Source organism: Neophocaena asiaeorientalis, unplaced genomic scaffold (assembly GCF_003031525.2).
Source record: "Neophocaena asiaeorientalis asiaeorientalis breed wild unplaced genomic scaffold, Neophocaena_asiaeorientalis_V1.1 scaffold7, whole genome shotgun sequence".
NCBI lineage: Eukaryota > Metazoa > Chordata > Mammalia > Artiodactyla > Phocoenidae > Neophocaena > Neophocaena asiaeorientalis.
Window position 1 is genome coordinate 14,923,816 of NW_020185337.1, and position 15,387 is coordinate 14,939,202.

General features: G+C 38.1%; 1 protein-coding gene across 1 annotated transcript in view; it reads left to right on the plus strand.

Annotated features, from left to right (window-relative positions):
• The first annotated feature begins 433 nt into the window (after window positions 1–433).
• Window positions 434–15,387, plus strand: part of HPGDS (hematopoietic prostaglandin D synthase) — a 28,546-nt gene continuing 13,592 nt past the window's right edge. Inside the window, exons 1-3 of the mRNA XM_024736234.1 lie at window positions 434–566; window positions 7,226–7,318; window positions 12,668–12,777. Coding sequence (XP_024592002.1) covers window positions 434–566; window positions 7,226–7,318; window positions 12,668–12,777 — 336 coding nt within the window. The remainder of the gene's footprint in view (window positions 567–7,225; window positions 7,319–12,667; window positions 12,778–15,387) is intronic.

Genomic DNA, 15,387 nt, shown 5'->3' on the forward strand with positions numbered 1-15,387 from the left:
GTGTCACCAAAGCAAACAACGAACCAAATGTCGACACCATTCATTATGTGTCTAAAGGCAGGACAAAAAATTCTTAAAATGCAAAGTCTTTGACTCCATTCTCTGAAGTTTGGTATATAGATACCCTATTACTCCGATGTCTTTTTACAAATAAAACTGGAATTTGAAAAAAAAAAAAAACTGGAATTTGATTATTTCACTGGAATATTCCATCTAGTTCTTAAAGAGAGTCAAGATTTTATTTCTATCAAGTTTTCTCCATATGTTATTGGGGTAGTGATTTATAATTCTGGTTTTGAAATATCTTCTAGTATCTCTGGTTATCTCAGAAGATGCCAAAAAGTTTTCAAAAAGTCCTCCAAAAAAAATGTTGAAACATCTCTAGAGGGCTGTTAAAATAATTCCTCTATTTTTCTCCTTCCAGAATCGCACCATGCCAAACTACAAACTCACTTATTTTAATATGAGGGGGAGAGCAGAAATTATTCGTTATATATTTGCATATTTGGACATAAAGTATGAAGACCACAGAATAGAACAATCTGATTGGCCTGAAATCAAGTCAAGTAAGTAGCACAAATGTAGTTCATGGAAATGTATGTAGAGAAAATGTTTCTAGAACCTTTTGTCTTTCCTCAGGGAAAGGAAAATAGAAAGGTTTTAAAATCTCATGTAGCTTTACACTGAGAAGCAGCAGTTCAGGCAAGTTAAATAAATGCTCTGTGACCCAGAAAATTTCCTACTGAGGTGAAAACACAAACCTGACAGAGGGGGCATATAAAAATAACACAACATAAAGCTTTATCAAAAGAGCTGAAATGGAGGAAATACTGAAGTCAAACTTTTGACCATTGGACTAGCCTGGCCTTACTCAGATATCAATAATATTTGGATGGTAGATAAGATGAGCTGCTGTAACAGAAAACAAAACTCAGATAGCTTAAATAACAAGGAAATGAATTGTACCACATAACTGAAAATCCAGAAGTAGGCCAGGTTTCAAAGGATGGCTTTATCCATTTTTCCTCCTCAGTGTGTTGGCTAAATCATGAAGCTGGTAGCAATATGTTTGCTGCAATTCCAGCCTCGCAGTGTTGAAAAGCAATTTTGAGAGGCTAGAGGAGAAAGCACTGCTTCCTTAAGTGTTCCCAGAAGAATGAGGAAAAACTTTCCAGGAGACCTCAGCAAACCTCTCATGTTTCACTGGCTCAGATTGGGTCACGTGTCCATTTCTGAACCAATCATTGGCAAAGGGAGTGGGAGGAACCTTAGAATCATCTAGTCCACCTCTGAAGTAGGGGATGGAAGCAGTTTTCATGAGACTTTGTGACCATATAAGAGAGGGGTGGGTACGTGAACAAAACTGGAGTCTGTCTGATCAGAGGAAAGAGCAAATTTACAAATTGGGCGGGTAACACAATGAAAACATGCTACTTAGCACTCAGGACAGTGAGGAAGAATTAGAAATATTATTAAACAAACAAAAGTGTGTGGTTTTCAGTTAAGTTGTAAGTCATCCTCTAGATGCTTGCCATGTTCCCTGGAAATACTAAATATTAAGTGTCTAAAATTTATATTTTTATGCTAGATTATTAAAATTTCAGATAAAAATGAAGCTGAAGAAAACAACTATATAGCATTTGTAGGCTATCAGAATTGGATAGTCTGCAGACCCTATTTCATTTAATTTCTCTAGCACGTCAACACAGGATGTATTATTGTTTCTATTTTATAGTTGGATTAACTATTAATTTTATAGTTGGAAGCACACAGAGTTTAGGTATTTTTTCCAAGTTCACAGCCCTAGCAAGGTACAGCTGATTTTCAAACACAGGTCCATCTAATACTGTCGCCCAAGTTATTTGCACTAGATAATGCCAACAAAAATAATACCATGATAATTGATGTATTCACAATAAGTATTGCCACTTGACTTTTGGAAGCATGAGTTTCTCTGAAGTCATTGCCCCTGTAATTACTCCTTTTCTTATCAGAGAACTCTTCTCCGATGGGATAGAATATCTTATTTCCTGTTCTTCTGAAACTTTACCTTTAATATCCGAGCATTTCTTCTGATATCAGAATTTGTACATGAGCTTCTGTGGACATAAAATAGGTGAATATTAAATTTATCCATTAAATAAGTCAAGATGAATAGCAAGTTGTGGAGGTATTACATATAACAAATTCTGCCTTTTAGTTTTTAGATATAAGTTCTTTGTATTCTTTATACCCTATTCTACCTTAACTTTTCATTATGTTATTAAAAATGGAATTACTGCATTTTCTTAATGTTTTCACATATTCTTAGAATTGAAAGGGATCTTCAAGTTAGTGATGGTTAAGCTACAGTTTCAAATGCTTTAACATACACCCAACACAAAAATGGCTTAAAGAGGATAAAAATGTATTTCTTTTGCATAAAAGCCCAAGTTAGTATAGCAGTTCTACCCCGTGATGTTGTCAATGATGAGGCTCTTTCATTTCTGTTCATCTGCACCCGTAGTGGGTTCTTATTGCCACAGTGTGAACAGTTCACCCTCCTTCCATATTCCAACTCACAGAAAGCGCAGAAGAGGGAAGAGAACACACCTCTTCCTTTTAACAGCCTGACCAGAAAGTTGCACACATCACATCAGTTATATCTGTTTGGCAAGAAATTAGTCACATGGTCATGCATTACTGCAAAGGAAGCTGGGAAACGTTGACTTTATTGTGGACAACCATTTTCCCAGCTAAAAATCCAGGATTTTATTACTTTGAGAAAAAAAGCAAAGAATAGATATTGAAAAGCAGTTTCTATTACAAATTGTATCTGGTATCATCTCCTGTCCAATTTAGGGATGCTCTCTAGTGTTTGAAACTCGCTATGACCATCCCCTCTGCTATAATCTAGAATATCATTGGATATTTCTATTAAAATTTTCTTCCTGGTCAAACCTGGTAGATTGTACACATGTGTTTAATCTCTCCTTTAATAACATTAAAGTACTTAAAAAAAAGTCACCACCCCCCCAAGGACAAAGAAATCAACCTTGAATATGATAGCACAAAATTCTGGAAGCTAGAAAACCAGTCAAAGAATGGTAAGGTGACTTACCATTAAGGCCAGTGATGCTCAAATATAAGCCTGGAGGAGGAGAAGGCAAGCTAAATCACCCCAGAGATCCTCCAAAGGGTCAGGAATTGGTTGCAAAAGATAACTTTAAGAGCTGAGCTGATACAGGGTTGCCTGGAAAAATATGAAGAAGCAGTATGACCACAAGTTCCCTCTCTCTCCCTGGAAGAAGCATAGAGATTACTTTCAAGAGGATGGACCAGAGGATTCTAGGACACCAGGCATGTCTCGGACACAATGCTACAGTAAACATGGCATTCAGTGGAAGTCTAGAAACTAGATGGTGGGACCAACAGCCCTTTCCCCTGCTCTACAATCAATGGCAACCAGACTAATATCCCTCACACAGGAAATGGGAGGAATTCTCTCTGGGGAAGCTGATCAGTCTAAGAAAAATGTCTAACAGATACTGAACAGATGGGGATCCCTCAATGAATTTGCCTAGCCCAATCTGTGGGCAAGCCCCTCCTATGCACACTGAGATTCCAGTGAGCTTTTACTTCTTTGCCCTTTTAAATAGTAATGGCAAGTCAAAAGTTAACCCATATTTGCGAAAACTCTCTAATATAAAACAGACCTAAAACCAGACACCTCTGGAGATGTCAAGATGGTATAGCAAGAAAACAAGTTCAAAAATATAAAATCCTCAGAGAAAAGAGAAGATATTCTATACAATCTTAAAGGAATGTACGGAGACAAAAAGTTCTTGGAAATGAATGTCGGATACAAAGAAATCAATAAAATGATGAAAACTAAGTAAATCCCCCAGAAAGCACAATAGGATAAAAACGAAAAATAAGAGAAAAAAGATAAGGAAAATTGAGAATGAAACAGTTTAGGAGGTCCAACATCTCCATGAAATTCTGGGAAGGGAGAACAGAAAGAAGAGGGAGGAAAACTTAAAAGAATCTTCCTTATACAAAATTGAAATTATGTCCATGTGGCTTTCATACATTGGTCTTGGACTTACCATTTTAATCCATGGAGAACAAATTATTTTTTCTCTCACATCCAGTTATTATAAGACATTTAGTAAATTCAAGACATCATAGAGAAAAAGCCATTGCAGTACAGTCAGTTTAATGAAAACGCTCTGAAGATAAGGAAGGTCTTTGGCTGAATTCAGAATTGAGTCCCTAGGTAACTCATTACCTGTATCTCTATTTAGATGTCAACTTTTGGAGCTTCCTTGATCGTTTCTCTGATCATTATTGTGAAATTCAGTCCACCCTTCCCACCCCTGACTCTACTTCTTGATTTAGGTACTGTTTCCTATGGACTGTCTGAGATCTGCAATCACATCTAGGTTCAAAGGACAACTCTCTTCTCTTCCTGGAGTGTTCCATTTATTTCCCCTGGTTTGGGTTTGCTCACCACCCAAGTAGAACAAGCTTCTGTTAGACTCTGTCTGCTAATTTACGTGTAGTGCCTGTGCCTGCAAGCATAGGAACAGCACAGAGCAGAATGGGACCATCACTCCTGGCACAAGTGTACACATTTTACTAAGACGTTTTACGAAGATCACAGTAGCTATGTTGGCAGCCATATCATACTGAGGCCTTGCATTCAGCACCACTAAATCTCTTAAAGCTTTTTGACAGGTGCTCCTGTTAAGTTACAACTCCAACACCATGAAATTCTTTTTTTCTGGAACCAAATAAAGGACTTAGCATTTGTCTTCTTAAGTTGCTTCTTGTTAGATGCAGCCCATATTCCAATTGTTGGCAATTACTCCAAGCTTGGCTAAAATGCTTCCAGTAGCTGAAAGCTTACCACCTCATAAGAAAACACATTCCATTGTAATAGCTCCAAAGGTAACAGAATTATTCTTCATCTTGAGTTAAAATATGCCCTTTAGGACTTCCCTGGTGGTGCAGTGGTTAAGAATCTGCCCGCCAATGCAGGGGACACAGGTTCAAGCCCTGATCCGGCAAGATCCCACATGCCGTGGGGCAACTAAATCCTTGCGCCACAGCTACTGAGCCTGCTTTCTAGAGCCCGCGAGCCACAACTACGGAGTCCATGCTCTGCAACAAGAGAAGCCACCGCAATGAGAAGCCCGCGCACCGCAACGAAGAGTAGCCCCCACTCGCTGCAACCGGGGAAAATCCCGCGCGCAGCTACAAAGACCTAACGCAGCCCACCACCAAAATATTAATTAATTAATTAAAATATGCCCTTTAAAAATTTCTTCTTGGTTCTCATTCTGCATTTTAGAGATAGTCCAAATAAGTAAGATTATTTTTCCATTTGATAGCTATGCCATATTGGAGATGGTTTTTATGTTCCACTTCATTTGTTCTGTCCTCTTCAGTGAAGAGTGGTAGAAGTTCTTCAGCCAATCCTCATATCATGTGATTTTTAGACCCTCTCTAACTTGGATACTATCCTCTGGGCTTGCTTTGATTTTTAATGTCTTTCAAAAACATGGCTCTTAGAACTAGAAAACAGCTGAGTAAGAGTTCCAACTGGATTTCACCTCTCACTTGGCTCTCCCCTCTATCAGGTGTGTGATCTGGACTACTTCTATAACCTCTCTTCATCTCATTTCCTCATTTATAAAATGAGATGGTAGTTAATACCTACTTCATAGGCTTGTTTTAAGTACCAGAAGACTGAATGGGCACGTTAAATATTTAGTACAATGCCTAGCACAAAAGGAAGCTCCCCTCAAAATGTCAGGCATGTTAATTCCCTCTTGATTACATACTTTGCTTCAAATAAGGCATCACAGTTTGTATCAGTTTTATTTGGGACTTTGTTTTGCTCACTGCAGTATCTCAAACACCTGGAATAGTACTTGGCACACTTACTAGGTAAGTGTTCAAAGATGTTTTTATTCCTGATGTGAACTGTAGTTCATCTTGTACTTATTCAGTGCAAACGAAAGATGCTTGAAGGTTGATTTTAGGAGCTGTGTTACAGTCATGGGATTATGAGTGGCACTTTATTCTTTTCCCTCTTTCCAAAATAATTATATGTCCCAACCTAAGGCACTGGTTGGGAAAATTGTGATTAATTCATATGGCAAAATGTATGCTTTAAAAAATGATGTTTTATTGATTTAGAAAGATTTTAAAAGGTATTATCAAATTTAAAAAAGTGGTTTACAAACATATATACATTATGATTTTGTTTTGATATATATATGGGAAAGCAATTAAAATATTTATCATTGTGTGGTAGAATTATTTTTATTTATCTTCTACTTAGAATTTTTCTATAATGAAGAATAATAAATTATTCTCTGACAAAAATATAATAGGTTTAGATAAGAAAACAAAGTAGGATTTACAGATAAATATTAATACACCTGCTATGAGTCTGTCCTATATTTGTACAAATATGCTTGTCGCTTACTATATACTTCAAATGATCAATAAGAATTTGGTTAAGTTCCTCATCATAACTCAATATCAAACTCTTCATATTCCTCAGACTATGGTTTTAAAGAATAATTAATGTAATCTCTGAGGACTGAAAATTTAATAAGGCTTTAAAAGTTTAAAAAAATTATATAGTAAGTATGTGAGATAATATATAATATATATCGATAGTATCACTGTAAACTTGGGGTTTAGACCCAGTTCTGTCACTAAGTCTATAGCAGCTCTTCTAACAACTCTTCTTTTCCCCTTTTCTAAAAAAATTGAGGTATAGTCGCTGTTCAATATTATATAAGTTGCAGATGTACAATACAGCGATTCACAATTTTTAAAGGTTATACTCCATCCATAGTTATTATAAAATATTGGCTGTATTCCCCATGTTGTACAATGTATCCTTGTAGCTTATTTTATACCTAATAGTTTGTACCTCTTACTCCCCCACCTCTATCTTGTCCCTCCCCTCTTCCCTCTCTCCACTTGTAGCCACTCATTTGTTCTCTATGTCTGTGAGTCTGTTTCTTTTTCTAACAACTCTCTTTTTTTAAACTTGTAAAATGTAAAGATTCCACTAGAGGATGCCTAATGTCCCTTCTAGAATAAATATTCAAGAATTCTGTAACGTTACTATCATGTTTTATTTCCACAATTATCAGTAAAATGGAAGTATTATAACTTGATTTTGTTCTGGAAGTTGATTCTTTGCTCATTTTATGTTAAGCTCTTCCATTTGGCAAAATTCCCATTTTGGAAGTCGATGGATTGAACCTTCACCAGAGCCTAGCAATAGCAAGATATCTGACCAAAAATACAGGTAATATATTGTGTGTAGTTTTTGATAACTGAAATAAAAACACATGGCATATATTCAATATTCATTAAGTAATGTTATTACTGAATGGGATTAAAATATAGTGCAAAGGAGAATGGGACTCAGTGCCAGAGAAGTATAAATATACCATCTCTACCAGTTTAATTTCCCCTGAGTTCCCTAGACAATTAATTTTATACTGCCTACAGTCTCTCCTGCCCCACACTTCCTTGTCCTCAATCCCTTATTGGAATTTAGCTGAAAAATTAGACAGATGTGTCTGAACCCAAACTTTTGCTAGCATGCATATCACAGGTTATCAGAGAAGATTAATTAATGGGAAATACGTGTGGCATAGGGAGGCTGAAATGACTCATACTATTAAAATCATGTACCCAATGTCTTTCATCCTAATCATGCTAAAAAAAATAGAAGGGGAGTCTTCTTTGCCTCCATAAAGTGCCATCTGAGGCCTCCTGAGTGGGTAGTTGGCTACTGGACTGTTTAGCGTATGCGCTAACGTGATGAGATGAGGAGTAATAAGGGAAACTTAGTTCTCATCTTTACCTGGTGCCTTTCCCAATCTTATGCTCTGCTGTCTTCTCTCTCCCCTCACACTCTCATAACACTCTTTTTGAGTGAAAGGCTACATTTGGCTTCTTTTAAAGACCCTTTCTTTATAAATAATCTGCAGAATCACCATGTCCCACTCCTGACACTGACACCCTCTTTGCTACCCCCAAAACCACTATGATCCAAGCTGTAGAGACATGGTTATCTTTTTTTTTTTAATTCGTTTAATTAATTTATTTATTTGGCTGCGTTGGGTCTTCGTTTCTGTGCGAGGGCTTTCTCTGGTTGCGGCAAGCAGGGGCTACTCTTCCTCGCGGTGCGTGGGCCTCTCACTGTCGCGGCCTCTCCTGTTGCGGAGCACAGGCTCCAGATGCACAGGCTCAGTAGTTGTGGCTCATGGGCCCAGTTGCTCCGCGGCATGTGGGATCTTCCCAGACCAGGGCTCGAACCCGTGTCCCCTGCCTTGGCAGGCAGATTCTCAACCACTGCGCCACCCAGGAAGCCCGAGACATGGTTATCTTACCAATAAAATGGGCCATAATTACTAGACCTTCATTTTTGGACCAAAGTAATGTATGTATGTTAAAAATACAAAAATTTGTGTTACACTAACACATTTCAGCCAACAAAAGTTTTTGGAAGTTTAAAAGAGATGGAGGGACTTCCTTTGTGGTCCAGTGGCTAAGCCTCTGCACTCCCAGTACAGGGGGCCTGGGTTCGATCCCTGGTCAGGGAACTAGATCCCACATGCCACAACTAAGAATCCACTTGGAGAAACTAAAAAAAAAAAAAAAAAAATCCCACATGCTGCAACTAAAAATATCCTGCGTGCCGCAACTAAGACCCAGCAGAGCCAAATAAATTAATAAATAGATAGATAGATAGCTAAATATAAGAGATGGAGATGACTTCTGACTATGGAAATTTGACTTTGAAGTGGAAATGACATTTGAGTTGAGCCTGAAAAGATACCTAGAATTTCAAGAGAAAGATTTGGACTTGAGCAGTGTTTCTCAAATTTTATGTGCATCAGGATCACTTGGAGGCTCCTTAAAACAGATTGTTCAGCCTTGTCTCCAGAGATTGTGGTTCAATAGGCCTAGGGTGGGAAATCTGCATTCTTACCGATTTCCCAGGTGATGCTTATGCAGCTGGTCCATGGAACTCACTTAGAGAATCTCTGGACTAGAACATTCCAGACAGAAAAAATGGCAGGAGAAAAAGAAAAGAACTTCAAAATTTGCTGGGTGGAGCGGAAGCAGAAAGAGAAAGGGATGGAAAAATAGATTCTGGTAAGAAAGAGCCAGAGTATTAATGTCATCCCTTAAACAATTGTAGAGTTTTTTTGGGTTTTTTTTGCAGTACGCGGGCCTCTCACCGTTGCGGCCTCTCCCGTTGCGGAGCACGGGCTCCGGACGCGCAGGCTCAGCGGCCATGGCTCACGGGCCCAGCCGCTCCGCGGCATGTGGGATACTCCCGGACTAGGGCACGAACCCGTGTCCCGTGCATCGGCAGGCGGACTCTCAACCACTGCGCCACCAGGGAAGCCCCTGTAGAGTTGTTTTTAAATTGAAATAAAATTCACATATAACATTACATTAGTTTCAGGTGTATGACATAATGATTCAGTACATGTATATATTGCTAAATGATCACACAGTAAATCTAGTTAACATCCATCACCTCACATAGTTACAGATTTTTTTCCTTGTGATGAGAACTTTTAAGAACTACTCTCTTAGCCACTTTCAAATAGATGGTATTCTTAGCTATACTCACCATGCTGTACATTACATCGCCAGGGCGTATTTATCTTCTAACTGGAAGTTTGTATCTTTTGACCACTTTCACCCATTTTACTGCCCCTACCCCTGCTCCTGCCTCTGGTAACCATCTGTTCTCTGTATCTATGAGTTAGTTATTAGCAGTAATTTTTAAAGATTCCAGTATGAGTGAGATCACACAGTGTTTGTCTTTCTCTGTCTGACTTCAACTTTAAATTTTTATCTGGAAAAGCAACATAACCATGGCTATGAACTTAGGAAGATTATTCTGGCCATACTTTGTTTGGCATGACTGCAGGGTGCCTATTTGGGAAATATGAGAAAGTTTGTGAAGATAGAATCATCCTAGGGTTAGAAGACATACTGGCATGTGGAGGGAAGTCTATTTGAGCAGGAGAGTAAGGGCCAGGCAGACGACACCTGGACATAGTTCCTTATTCCCATAGCTCCTTGGCCTTATCCTCTTCCTCGTCCTCTTCTTAAAAGAAAAAGTTCCTTAACTTGCAGTATCCTTCCCATTGTCTGTCTTTCCCAGTTAGTCGTAAGTGCCATGCAGGCAAGGAATTGATCTCCTTTGTTCACTGCTGTAGCCCCAGTTGCGGCCGACCCCAAAGGATACATAGAGAACTATCCCAAAGGAACTGAGAGGGCTTCCCTGGTGGCGCAGTGGTTGAGAGTCTGCCTGCCGATGCAGGGGATGTGGGTTCGAACCCCGGTCCGGGAAGACCCACATGGTGCGGAGCAGCTGGGCCCATGAGCCATGGCCGCTGAGCCTGCGCGTCCGGAGCTATGCTCCGCAACGGGAGAGGCCACAACAGTGAGAGGCCCGCGTACTGCAAAAAAAAAAAAAAAAAAAAAAAAAAAAAAAAGGAAGCTGAGAATATGGCTCTGGAATTTAGGACTAAACTGTTGAATGAGTCATCTGTATAAAATTGACAGCTGAAGCCTTGAGTGTGGAAGTCAAAGTAGGGATGAAAATGAGTGAAGAGACCTTATACAATTCGGAGGGATTTCTCAAGGTCAGAAAGAAGAATCAGTCTTTGAATATCACATACGTGAAAATATAGATAGCTTACAGAAGAACGCTAATTACTAAGGCATTTTCTTTCACTTTTAACAGCTTTATTGAGGCGTGATTTACATACAGTTCACCCATTGTCAGTATATACAGTTCCTTGATTTTTAGTAAATTTATACATTTGTACAAAAGCAACCTATTTTATATTTTTATTTTTTATTAAAGTTACAAGTTATAGGTGTACAATATAGTGATTCATAATTTTTAAAGTTACACTCCATTCAGTTATAATAAAATATTGGCTGTATTCCCTGTGTTGTGCAATATATCCTTGTAGCTTACGTTATACATAATAGTTTGTACCTCTTAATCCCCTACTCCTATATTGCCTCTCCCCGCCCCCACTGGTAACCACTAGTTTGTTCTCTACATCTGTGAGTCTGCTTCTTTTTTGTTATATTCACTAGTTTATTGTACGTTTTAGATTCCACATATAAGTGATATCGTACAGTATTTGTCTTTCTCTGTCTGACTTATTTCATTTAGCATAATACCCTCTAAATCTATCCATGTTGCTGCAAATGGCAAATATTCTTTCGTTCTTTTTTATGGCTGAGTAATATTCCATTGTGTGTGTGTGTGTGTGTGTGTGTGTGTGTGTGTGTATATATATATATATATATACACACACCATATCTGCTTTATCCATTCATCTGTTGATAGACACTTAGGTTGCTTCCTTATCTTGGCAATTGCAAATAATGCTGGTATGAACATTGGGGTGAATGTATCTTTTTGAATTAGAGATTTTGTCTTTTCCATATGTATGCCCAGGAGTGGAATTGCTGGGTCATATGGTAGTTCTATTTTTAGTTTTTTGACAAACTTCCCTACTGTTTTCCACAGTGCCTGCTCCAATTTACATTCCCACCAACAGTGTAGGAGGGCTCTCTTTTTCTTTTTCTCCACATCCTTGCCAACATTTGTTACTTGTGTTCTTTTTGATGATAGCCATTTTGACAGGTGTGAGGTGATATCTCATTGTGTTTTTGATTTGCATTTCCCGGATGACTAGTGATGTTGAGCATCTTTTCATGTGCCTGTTGGCCATCTGCATGTCCTCTTTGGAAAAATATCTATTCAGTTCTTCAACCCAGTTTTTAGTTAGATTATTTGTCCTTTTGATGTTGAGTTGTATGAGCTGTTTGTATACATTGGATATTAATCCCTTATCGGTCATATCATTTGCAAATATTTTCTCCCATTCAGTAGATTGTCTTTTCATTTTGTTGACAGTTCCCTTGGCTGAAATGCAACCTATTTTAGAATGCTTCTACACTGAATCATTTTAGAATGATTCCTTAGCAAAATGATGGTCAGCGAATGGCAGTAAAGAAAAAAAACAACACTTCTATTATTTTAAACTTATAATTCCCAGGAAGCAAACAAATGCTCCTGACAAAAAATTATCTGCACATGTAACAGTAATTCTTTCTACAAGATAAATGATAATGTATGTACAGGTTATTTATTGTAGTATCACTTGCACTAGCAAAAGACTGGAAACAAACCTAATCAGTTGAGGCTAGTTAAATAAATTGTGGCACTTCCACTTAAAGGAATCCCATGTACCTGAAAAAAGAGCAAGGATGCCCTTAAGGGACTTGTAAGAAAAGACCTCTAGGATATATGGGGGAGGTGTGTTTTGAGTGGGATACCTATTCTTATTTTCATTAAGAAACAATGGAAGAACACAAAATAAATGAATGAAAATGGTTACCAATATGGTAGGTAGGTAAGGAAGCAAAATGAAGTGAATGGGTCAGAGGTGGAAGTTAGCCTTCACTGGATACTGTTTTATATTGTTTTGAATTTTCGAACCATATTAATATATTGCCTATTTTAAAAAAAGTTTTAGTATAGTAAAATAAATTGAGCATATTCTTGGGCATAAAATGGCCTGTCTCTATTCCATAGATTTGGCTGGAAAAACAGAATTGCAACAATGTCAAGTTGATGCAGTCGTGGACACATTGGACGATTTCATGTCTCGTTTTCCTTGGGCAGAGAGAAAACAAGATATAAAAGTAATGTGATCAGTTTGCTGTTACTGCTATTAATCATATCCACTTGCCAAACATTATGTTAGGTGCTTTTCAAAGTTCCTTTTTATCAAAGTAAGACATACATCTAGTTTTAAAATATCAAATTATATTAAAAGGTTTAAAACAAATTACTACCGTGATTCCCAGCCTTACCTCTTCATATTAACCCTTCCTCAGATGCAATGCTCATTTTAACACTTTTAGCTGTTTCTTTAGGATTTATGTATCTCCATATTTTCTATAGGATATGTAAATATGGCTTTCTTTGATTCACAAACTTTAGATAGTTTGGGCCTCTCACTGTTGTGACCTCTCCCGTTGCAGAGCACAGGCTCCGGATGCGCAGGCTCAGTGGCCATGGCGCACGGGCCCAGCCACTCTGCGGCATGTGGGATCTTCCCGGACCAGGGCGCGAACCCGTGTCCCCTGCATCGGCAGGCGGACTCTCAACCACTGCGCCACCAGGGAAGCCCTAGATAGTTCTGATAGACTTATTATAGTAATTAGAATTTATCTCTTACATAGTCATTCTCTTTGCTTCCCTTCCCCCAAACTCATAATATTAAAATTTTGTGGTGAGGGGGCTTCCTTAGTGGAGCAGTGGTTGAGAGTCCACCTGCCGATGCAAGGGACACGGGTTCGCGATACATTAGTATGCCTATGCAGATATTGTACAAAACTGTGCATTGTGGTATACTTTGATTATATTTCCTTTCTCACTTTCCTCCTCAAATTAGTAATTGTCTTTTTTTCATTTGCTTAATTCTTTTTTACTTTTATTGCTGAACCTTCCCACACTATCCAATGGCCTGCCAATGCAATTTTTCACAAAGTCAATGATATCAGATCATCTACTGTTTCCATTATTTTCTTGGAGTTATCGAGCCAGAGATTTCCATTCTCCTTTGTAGAGCTGTCTAGGTTTTTGCACAGCTGTCATCATTGGACTTCCCTTCACTGCCATCCCAGGAACGTCTTTCTCTTGAGCTGGAGTCCTGTTTCCTGGATGACGTCCTCTGTTTTTATTTACTCCCTTGTTTACATCTCCAGTATTCATATCTCTTATCCTCAAGACTTCTTCATGTAAAATTTTGGAAACTGTTGTTATCCTCATTTTCCAGATGAAGAAATTGAGGTTCATGTAGTGTAAATAACTTACCTAAGGTTACTTAGCTGGTAAGTGGTACACAAGGAATTCAAATCCCGACACTCTGGCTCAGACTCCATGTTCTTAACCACTGGATGTAATGCCACAGTGGTAGCAGCCATTCAAAACAGCTGTGCAGGAGTATTTATGTACATGTTATGGCTTAAGGCCTGTATCCAAAAGCTACAAAACAGAACAAATGGCAGTCTTATCAACTTACTTAAGCATATTTATTCTAAATACTGTTTGTTTAATTAGGACCCTCTGATTTAAATAGAGATATCTGGAACATAAAAGTATTCACATTTACCGATTCCTTGACATAAATGTAAGGTGTGTGGGGACACACACACACACATACATATATATACAGATACCTGACTGACCAGAACAAAGTCTTAAATAAAAACTCATCTTTGAGGATAAAAACACATTTGGGCTCTGGAGTCAGACTGCCAGGCTTGAATCCTGATTCTTTTTACCAGTTGTCACTTAACTCCCTATCAACTTTTCACATTCTATGTCTGTAAAGTAGGGATATCATAGAATCTGCTTCAAAGTATGTTGGGAGGATTAAATGGTAGCATAAGTACCTACGGCTAGGTGGAAAGTGTTCACTAAATATTAGTTATTATAGTGTTTTTATATAATTCAGTGCTCATTGTTTTTCCTTTTCTTTGTCAGACATGACATCTACATTTCACATATCCTTATAAATGCAGAGACAAGTAGATGCATAATCCTCTCAATTTAGAAAAAAAAGTATCTAAAGGTTTTGTTCCATGTGGGCTTGCCCTTCTCTACTTCTCTATTTTTCCATTCTCCTTTTCTCCCAAAGGAAAATGTTCTTTGAACATTTATGAGAAGGGGAACTCTACCTTTGTATTAGAATAACAATGCTCTTACATGCCACCTACCTCAGAAAAACAAATTCACAGGACATATTCCAAGATCATGAATAAATCATATGAAGGGACAACATGTTGCAGAAATAATTGCGAATAGCTAGACTATCTGATTAATAAGCAGGACCTGGCCAGAATACAATGAAAAATACACAGTTCTTTTGCATCTCATTACTTAGTCTCTCCGTAGTGGGTTGCATTGCTGCCACCTTGTGGTCAGATAAAATTTTCAAAAGCAGAATATTGATACAGTAAAGATGGATGAACAGTGAAAATAGTCCTCTTCTTATATGTTCTTTAAAAATCTATCGAGTACACATAATTATAAATGTTTCATGCTAAAAATTCCATTTCCAATTTAAAATTAAAAAAAATTAAAGGCAAAGTATGTCTCTGAGCATTGGTCACACTGATAATCCTTGAATTTATCACTAGTGTTTCTGTGGTTATTCAATGTGTCTGTTTCAGTTTCCTCATCTGAAGAACAGGGTAGGGGGTTGCGGGGGGGGGGGGGGGGGTGAAATGGGTGAAGGGGGTCAA